Raw genomic sequence first — 9,998 nt, forward strand, 5'->3', positions numbered from 1 at the left:
ATGACTGTTTCAGGAAGCACGGAGGGGAGGGAGAGGAGGAGGAGGAGGAGGAGGCGGAGGGAGGGTCTAGCTAGCCTCTGTTTTGTTTGACAACACTTCGAACGTCAACAGGAAGTTACTCCACCCAGGATCACTTAGAGCACCTTTAAAGAGGACCTACTATGCCCCTTTTCACAAGATGAAAAGTGTCTGGTGTCCCCAGAATGTGTATGTCAGGGGTGTCCAACCCTGTTCCTGGAGGGCTACGTTCTGCAGATTTCAGTTCCACCCTGCTCCAACACACCTGTCTGTAATTATCAAGCAGAACACCATGATTAGCTGGTTCAGGTGCGTTTGATTTGGATTAGAGCTAAAATCTGCAGGGTGGAAGAACCTCCAGGACTAGGGCTGGACACCCCTGGTGTATGTGAAGTTTCAACTCCAAAAAAACCCCCCACAGATCATTTATTAAAGCTTGTCAAATTTGCTTCTATTTGGGTGTGAGCAAAAAACACGCTGTTTCTGTGTGTGTCCCTTTAAATGCAAATGAGCTGCTGCTCCCGGCCCTGCCCTACTGCTAAAAACATGCTCATCTTACGTAAGAGTAGGGGGAAATCTGGAATCTTCGGAGAGACGAGCGATTTATGATTTATGGGGAATATAAAAATACATATAATGGTGGATTTTTACCATTATAGGCTGGTTGTTTACACACACTGTGGACACACATCTGTGTTCAAACACCGTACAAAAGTGCATTTTCATAATAATAGATCCCCTTTAAATTAAACCATTATAAGTAAAATTTACCTAAGGATCTACCTACAATAAAAGTTTACAAGCATTTTTTTTCCAGTTCTAGGTCCAGGTTTTTTCATTTGTATGGTAGCTTGCCCATTTTGCAGTTTCGTCAGGTTTCACATAGCTGTAGTTGAAAGAAAGAATTCAAAAGACAAGTGAACCTATTCACTTAAAGAATAGGTGATAAGACTGATGATATATTGAGCATGAGCACTAACACACAAAGACAATATACATCAATGTCAAAGATGCTTTTAAAAATTCTATTGCAAATGCAGTATGATTAAATAGGTGATTACATTTAACAAAAGGTACCAAGGGCCAGGTTAAAAATCCAAAGCATTTATTATCACTGTAGAGTATTACTAGTACAGAGTTGTCCCAAAGGAGAACTGCCCACAAACATGTAGCATGCATTAGGGATTCAGTGACTGTCAGAGAGTCTACAGGTAGACCCAAGGCTAAATCTCAGCAAAGCCATCACACAAATATGACAGAGTAAAGAATCAAAAAGCAGCCATGAGCCAATGGGGAAATAAAAGAACCCGATATGCATGTGGTGAGGTTCAAAGGCTAAGGAATGGTGCACAGGCAAAATGAGAAATGAGGATTTTTTTTTTTCTTTTGTTGGGAAGCAAAGGATGCAGATGACAGGGAAACCATTCAATGTGGACTGTAGAAAATAACATGAACTAACATGAACGAGCACACTTTGCCGCAGTCTGAAATGAAACAACAACTGGATGTTGCACATTAAAGGGACTTGGAGTGTGTTGAGACCAAGAATGGTTTCGCAGGCAGATGGTGTATTTATGGCATTTCCAGAAGGGACTAACTGGACTGTGTGATAACCAGCCAAAGTTTTACTTGGAGTCATGAAAACTAAGAATTCTGCTCATGACATCCTCTACACTGGTACTATGAAGAAATTGTGTGGACTGGGCAACCCACCAACGCAAGAAATGACGTAATCTGAGGGCACATCACATAAACAATAAATTGCACTGCTAAGTAGATCAACATTTTATGTTGGCGATACCAAGATTAATTACCCAATTAAAGGACTCGATGGCTATGCCAAAGACTCATAACTACAACCAAAAGTTATCAGACAATATAGCGTTAAAAGAATCAGCCCCTTTCTCTATAATATCTGGCTTGCCCATGATGAGGCGACAAAAGAAAAGCATAGAGAACAGATGATGAAACGACTAAGTTTTTTACTATGGAAGTCGAGTGCTTTTCCAAATTCCAAACTGTTAACTCATAATTGATTTATATAATGCTCTACGTAGTCAGTAACTTACACAAATAGTGCTGCGCACAGTAAAATCAACTTGCAATTGAGTTCAGTTCACTAAGTACAAATATGTTCTACTTGATACCTCAAAGTCTTAGGTGAAAGAATGAATGTCAAAAGACACTCATTTGAAAAAGACTGTTTTGAACAAGAAAGAAATTGGGAATTTTTTTCCCTGCAATATCAGTACAGGATTCTATTACTTTTTTGTAACATCACTGATATAATTTAGCTTGTTTCCTAAAAATAAGCTCACTGTTCCACACCATCTGAGCAAAATTAAGCGATTCAATTAAAGGCAGAGATCCAACACTATCTGAGATAAATGAGGGAAGTTGGAGAATCTCGCTAGCAATCAGGGCCATTGTGAGAAACCATGGCCATCTTTTATTACTTGTCAAAACACATAAAGCCAAAGATTCATTTGCATCAACGGCATAAATGAGGGAAGAAACCGAACTGAAAAATCATTTAGCCTTGAACTGCTGCATATTATGATTTGGGCCAACTCTAAAACTCTCCCCTGAGAGTCATATAGCACATAGAAACTATGACCTCAATCCAGTTCATACAGTCACATGGTCTATTCTGAAATAGACCAGACTTGGCATCAGAAATCAGTCAAGCCAAATCTTACCTATCAGATGTGACTTTATGAGGATAATGTATATTCTTGGTGAATAGCACTGTTCAGGCAGGCTAATTTAGACCCTAGCAAGTTAGTCTCAGCCATTAATATTAAAGCTTCTGCCTCTTGGCTGTCAAGATAAATGACACTGAGAGAAGACACAACACTAATGGAGAGATCAGCCTTTGATGCCCTGCAACCTATCTCTGTCTGGCCTCGGATCAAATCCATATACAGCACAATCTAGTCTGTGATACACATCTAAAGTTATTTCTATAGCCCATCCAGTAAGAGGGAAAAGGTTGTTTAGATGCACCCTTGGCTGATGTTGCAATGATGTTCATTTCACTTAGATACATCCTTTTAAATGACCCTGTCAGTGCAATTTTCTGATGTCGCTCCAAGCAGAACTATTCTTGCTTGTTGTCTCTGTAATCACAGAGTATGGTCTTTTGTTTTTTTACATCAAACATTTTTTTTTCAGTAACTTTCCTCTGTTAAAAGACTTCATACTTTTACCTTTAGATTTTTTTTTTCTGCCAAGTTAATGAAACACAAGATAATTAACATGACTATAAAGCTTGAGCAAAACTGTTCTCTCCCATTAGCCCTTCACCAATAATTGCTCTACAGCTCATTACAAAAGCTGCAGTTGTTCATATCATTTCTTAATTTTATTGCTCTCTGAATCATGCACACTGCACTCACATTCTCATGGTCTAATAGGTGCAATAATTATTGATCAAATTTATTATAAGTGCATACATGTGTAGGACTGATTTAATCGCAATAAATTGATACTTGTTGCAAAGTGAGTGGATGAAGCAATAAACAAGGATAAATTTAATTGCATTTATGTTTTTGGCTTATGCCTTTATTTAATTTTATCTATCTATCTATCTATTTACGGATTTCTGCGTAACAGTAAGGTTGCAATCACTGTTTATTAAATGGCAACTAGATAATTTGATAGTTAATAGTTTCTGATTGCCACAGAGACAATATGTGCGCCTGACTATTTTAGGTCAAATATTGCTTAAGTAATAGCTGCCACATGCAAAATACAGGTTGAATTTTTTAAAGTGCGTCAGTAGGAATGAGAATGAAAATTTGGATTGTCATGAACTCCACAAGTTGCATAAATCATAAACTGAAGATCCATGTTATTCAGCATGATTCAAGAATATTACAAAGAGCATCTAGTGCTTCTTGGAAAAAAATAAATTGTGACCTTTTTGTGCAAAGCAGTTCACACACTTAGTAGGATATTAACTAGTACATAGTGCAGAATCTTAAATAACATTTAATCTTTTTTTATGTCATAACTTTTTGTGTGTATAAGTGATGTTTTTGTGATAAAACGTATTTAAAATTCCATATTTTTAATGTTGTCTCCAAGTTTTGGACCTCACAATACAATAAATATAGAAACAATTAGTTTTGCTGATATTATAAGCTGAAGTTTGTACATTCTTAAGCAATGAGTTCCACATGAAGTTCAAGTTGACTTTACGACTGTGTATCTTTCTGATGGCTCGAGACAAAAGAGTGAAATGTCTTACCTGCGCGGCCATAAATGACAGATCCATGGTGATTTGCTTATCAGAACAATAACTAAAGCTTCAGTAAGGTCAGGTAAGCTAGCTTCTGTGTCGTCTCTGTCCACGCGGGTAACCTATTTACATCCAAATGACATCGTCGAGTTCAGCTCCAGCCTCCAGGTACATGAATCCTGAGCATCTGATGTGCGTCTGCGATCATTTTAGAGACGGATCAACAGCGAGACGAGGATGAGACAGAGCGGAGGAGAAGAAACAAGAGGAGAGAGAGAGAGAGAGAGAGAGAGAGAGAGAGAGCGAGAGAGAGAGAGAGCGTATTCTTATTCGTATTCATGTTTTTGTGACGCCAACCGAACGTCTCGAAAAGATTTTTAGACAAAGCTTTTGTAGATGCGCCACATGCTGGGTATTGAGCTCGAAATATTTAGTAAGAATAGCTCTTTCAAAGCCAATTATGTTCGATTTATCAACTATGACTATGATTTATTTCTACAGCCATAAATAATAGTCACCCAAAAACATTTTACTTATGGTTTTGCTAACTGTACATATATTAGTTAATTAGTTAATGTACATATATTAGTTAATATACATATATTAGTACATATATTAGTTAATATAGGCTACATATACATATAATCAGGAAAATATATTTTGATAAAGGTAAACGTATAAGGCTCGCTGTCCATTATAGAGTGATCAGGCATGAGACAAGACTTGAATAATATGAAGCCAAATGCTGTAAAACCTTTCATAATTAATGAAGCAGTCAGAACGTGTAAAATATTGAATGAATATAGACACATATTGTTATGAACTATAGGCTACCATAAAAATAAAATGTGTTAAAACCTGTAAAAGGGTTGTAAGTAATCAGCAAGTGATGAGATTATGGAGAAGAACTGTTGCTATTAAAGGGTTAGTTCACCCAAAAATGAAAATTCTGTCATTTATTACTTACCCTCATGCTGTTCCAGACCCTTAAGACCTTTGTTAATCTTCGGAACACAAATTAAGATATTTTAGTTGAAATCCGATGACTCAGTGAGGCCTCCATAGCCAGCAATGACATTTCCTCTCTCAAGATCCATTAATGTACTAAAAACATATTTAAATCAGTTCATGTGAGTACAGTGGTTCAATATTAATATTATAAAGCGACGACAGTATTTTTGGTGCACCAAAAAAACAAAATAAGGACTTATTTAGTGCGGGCCGATTTTAAAACACTGCTTCAGGAAGCTTCGGAGCATAAATTAATCAGCGTATCGAATCATGATTTGGATTGCGTGTCAAACCGCCAACGGCTGAAATCACGTGACTTTGGTGCTCCGAACAGCTGATTCGACACGCTGATTCATTATGCTCCGATGCATCCTGAAGTAGTGTTTTGAAATCGGCCGTCACTATATAAGTCATTATTTTGTTTTTTTGGCATACCAAAAATATTCTCGTTGATTTATAATATTAATATTGAACCACTGTACTCACAGTAACTGATATGTTTTTAGTACCTTTATGGATCTTGAAAGAGGACGTAACAGTCGGGGTGTACGCCCCCAATATTTGCATATGTCAGCCCACGTTCCCAACATTATCATTATGAAAGGCATTAGACAAGGGCAGAACGTCTGGATGTGCATAGCTGAATCAACAAACTAGGTAAGCAAGCAAGAACAACAGCGAAAAATGGCAGATGGAGCAATAATAACTGACATGATCCATGATAGCATGATATTTTTAGTGATATTTGTAAATTGTCTTTCTAAATGTTTCGTTAGCATGTTGCTAATGTACTGTTAAATGTGGTTAAAGTTACCATCATTTCTTACTGTATTCACGGAGACAAGAGCCGTCGCTATTTTCATTTTTAAACACTTGCAGTCTGTATAATGCATAAAGACAACTTCATTCTTTATAAATCTCTCCAACAGTGTGTAATGTTAGCTTTAGCCACGCAGCCTCAAACTCATTCAGAATCAATGTAAACAATATAACAGTATACAATACTCACATAATCCGACGCATGCATGCCGCATGCATGACGAACACTTTGTAAAGATCCATTTTGAGGGTTATATTAGCTGTGTAAACTTTGTTAAGGCACTGTTTAAGGCAAGCGCGAGCTCTGTGGGCGGAGAGCACGGGATTTAAAGGGGCCACAGCATAAATCGGCGCGTTTATAATGATGCCCCAAAATAGGCAGTTAAAAAAATTAATTAAAAAAAATCTATGGGGTATTTTGAGCTGAAACTTCACAGACACATTCAGGGGACACCTTAGACTTATATTACATCTTTTAAAAACATAATCTAGGGCACCTTTAATTTGTGTTCCAAAGATTAATGAAGGTCTTACGGGTGTGGAACGGCATGAGGGTAAGTACTAAATGACAGAATTTTCATTTTTGGGTGAACTAACCCTTTAATGACAACTGATGTTGGCAACTTTCTTGAGAGCTGCAGAACATGGAGTTGTAGAATATTAGTCATATTCTTATTTATTTATATTATTATTATTATTATTATTATTATTATTATTATATATATTTTCTTCTCTTGGATCATCACTAATGGCAAATAAAAGCAATATGGGTTTAAAATAAGGTTCTTTTAAAAATGAATCCTGCCTCAACCATAATCTTAAGGTTGAAATGTAATATAATCAAACTGGCTCTCTACTTGTTATAGTCAGAAACACTTTTGATGAGCTTGAGGTTAAACAGAGTCAATACTTGTTAACACACGTATCCACAATATGTTAACGTATTATCAAGATTATTGAAATGCCACACTCTCTTTTGTGCATGACGGTAATCTGAATTGCAAATGCGAGGTAATCGCCATTCTAGTCTGTGAGCATGAATATGCCACCCTCTTGGCAGCTTAATGGTGTTTAGAGGACAGAATCATTGTACTCTTGGTGAACTCTCGCACATTTGACCACAGCATTCAGAATACACTTAGCATGCACAAGCTAAGTGTATAATATGCAATGCAAAAATAATGCATTGATATGTGATGAACAAACAGACACTAGATGCGTTGCCTTGTGAAAAAGAAGTGTGCTTCATTGCACTGAATGCGCACTTGTAGTTTACTTCAAATTTTATATAAATGCCCTGCCCAAATACCCACAATTGTTCTTGGCCACTTGAGAGTGCATGAACGCGACAGGAAATAAGTGGGTAAGACTGTCCAATGTCTTAAAAATGCCCAAGTGCAGTGCCCTTAATGCACACTAAACCCACACTATCTTGAATACTGCTTCGGAGCAGTATTAAAGGCTAAGCATATCCCATCATGCATTATGTTTGGGAACTCACATACCCCAAAATCGCGAGATGTCAAGGAAAACATTTGACTGTAAGTTAAATTAATTATATATTACATATAATTTGGTCGTAAAATATAAAGTGTTGCACATTTTATTGATGCAAAGATGAGTAGGCTATGTGTATTTTGTACATCATTTACAACTGCTTTTTATCACAATTTTAAAATTGTGTTTTCTAGTTACATCGCGACCACTGAACAGACATTTGGAAGTGTATTTTAAAATGCAAAGTACTGAAAATAATAATAAAAAAAAGATATAAGTGTGTCCCATTGGGTAATAAAAAGTTCTATACATACTTAATACATACTGCACGCCTACTTTAACACTTGAGCCAAATACAGGAAATACATCATGCAAGTAGACAAGTGGTCAAGTGCAAAGGCTCCAAGTGTGGGTATTTTGACAGGGCAATTGTATATAAAAAACTCTACTTGCAGATAATATAATATAAATGAAATAAAGGGCTACTTAAGTGTACTTAAAGGGGTATTTCACTGCTGGCAAAATGGGCTTTCAATAAAACTTCGGTGACTAAGACTGTTGTCTTCTTTTTTGGAAAATAGGTAGGGAAACTTCAATACCCATAATGCACTGGGAATTCCGTCCAAGGCCGCTACCACGAGTCTACTATGGATATGCTTACCAAAGTCAAATACCGCCTTGCTTTAGCAGGAAATACTTCTTAGCAAACTTTTAGTCATAATGGTGTTGACTTGTATTTTTCCCAGCTGTAAGAATTCAAAGAGTAAACGTTTAGCGGGAGTGAGTTACTTTCGATTTCCAGTGAAGGATCCAGCACTTTGTAAGCAGTGGCAAAAAGCTAAAGAATTGTAAATACAGAGAGAATGCCATAACGGATAATTTGAAAAACATCAATATTTTAAACTGGATGACCACGAACACACTGCACTAGCACTCATTATATATACACGGAAGTATATATAATGAGCCATGCTCATTAATCACTCTTGCAGATGTCATACACTGCGCAGTGCTGCTTTAAGTTGAACACACATAGTGTTTTAGTAGCCTGGTAATACCAGACTCTGCTACTTCACTTTGCTTCGTAGACAGAGTCTGGAATGGCATAATAGAGAAGTGTTTTCTCTCTCGCTAGGGGACGCTTGTCTGAAGTTTAAAATCATTGGTTACCCGTAAGCCAATCAGATACGTTTAGTTATGACGTATGTTATCCGCCTGTACAGCCGCATCGAAGCACAGACATCATGCATCGAACTCAAATCTATGATTGAACTTCCACTGTAAACCTGTTGTAAACACATGATGATGTGAGCGAAATACCGGAGTGAACATGGCTGTAAACGACTTTTGCAGATTATGCGAAGTTAATGCATCCCGAAGTTTGCATCCCGTGTCTCGTTTCCCATTTCCGCGGTCGTTTCGGTTTTCGATTTCTCTAACCTACAATGTAAAACTCGGCGCTTAGCATCTACGTCACGGCTCTCAGCCCGCCCTCTGTTCGTTGATTGCCCGGCTGTTGATTCCAGCCCGGCTGTTTCCAGACCGGGCAAACACAAAGCTCTGACGCTGTATCAGACTGAGTACAGAAGCGAAATGAAATTGAGCGGAAGTAGGAAGTCTGACGTAGTCAGGCTAGTGTTTTAGGCCAAACAGAGTGGAAAAACTGAAAGAACCCCCCCCCACCCCAAGCAAAAAGTAAGAAAGCTGTTGCCTGTTGACATTTTTTATTTAACATGCAATTCACATAAACATTGCACTCAGTTCACATTTAAGTATTTGCTTTTAAAATATATTATTTCTATAGTAAATAAGTAATCTTTTTTTGTGAAATATCTTTTTAAGTAAGGAGATACCGTGTAATTCTTTTTTGCAAGGGCTGTCTGTAACGTGTTTTGGTTTGTTTTCACTGTGTTTCCTGTTCTCATTTGCCTGTGCTCTGGGTCCCAAGTTAGTTTTCTTGGTTGTTAATTAACCCCACATCTGTTCTGTTAATTAACTCTTCCTTTGTATTCTTTGTCCAGTATTGTTTATGTCGATGTGGTATTTGTATTCTCCTGCGTTCCTAAGTTTTTATCTCCAGCGACCTATGTTAAAGAATTATTCTAGTATTTTCCTGTGTGTGCATGTTGTTGACCACACCAGCCGTAACACTCTCCAGTTATTGAATGTGTAAAATATAACATAATGGACACATTTATTATCAAAATGGTAATTATATTCAAATGTTTGAAATATGGCAAAATTGAAAGTGTGTTAAGAAATCAATTTCATCATTCATCTTTATTCAAGACAAAAACACAATTACATGGCAAAGTAATGAAAATATATGGATATTAAATCCTCAAGAGAAATGCTGTTTAGCACTACAGTATAATATAAATGAACAATTGCTCTGATACAGAGAGATTAT

General features: G+C 37.0%; 1 protein-coding gene across 1 annotated transcript in view; it reads right to left on the reverse strand.

Moving 5' to 3' along the window:
• The window catches only part of LOC125279033 (uncharacterized protein C14orf132-like), a 28,141-nt gene extending 23,546 nt beyond the window's left edge, over positions 1 to 4,595 (reverse strand). Inside the window, exon 1 of the mRNA XM_048208499.1 lies at positions 4,271 to 4,595. Within this exon, the coding sequence (XP_048064456.1) occupies positions 4,271 to 4,297 (27 nt within the window). The 5' untranslated portion in view covers positions 4,298 to 4,595. The remainder of the gene's footprint in view (positions 1 to 4,270) is intronic.
• Between the last annotated feature and the right edge of the window lie 5,403 nt (positions 4,596 to 9,998).

Source organism: Megalobrama amblycephala, linkage group LG11, assembly GCF_018812025.1.
Source record: "Megalobrama amblycephala isolate DHTTF-2021 linkage group LG11, ASM1881202v1, whole genome shotgun sequence".
NCBI lineage: Eukaryota > Metazoa > Chordata > Actinopteri > Cypriniformes > Xenocyprididae > Megalobrama > Megalobrama amblycephala.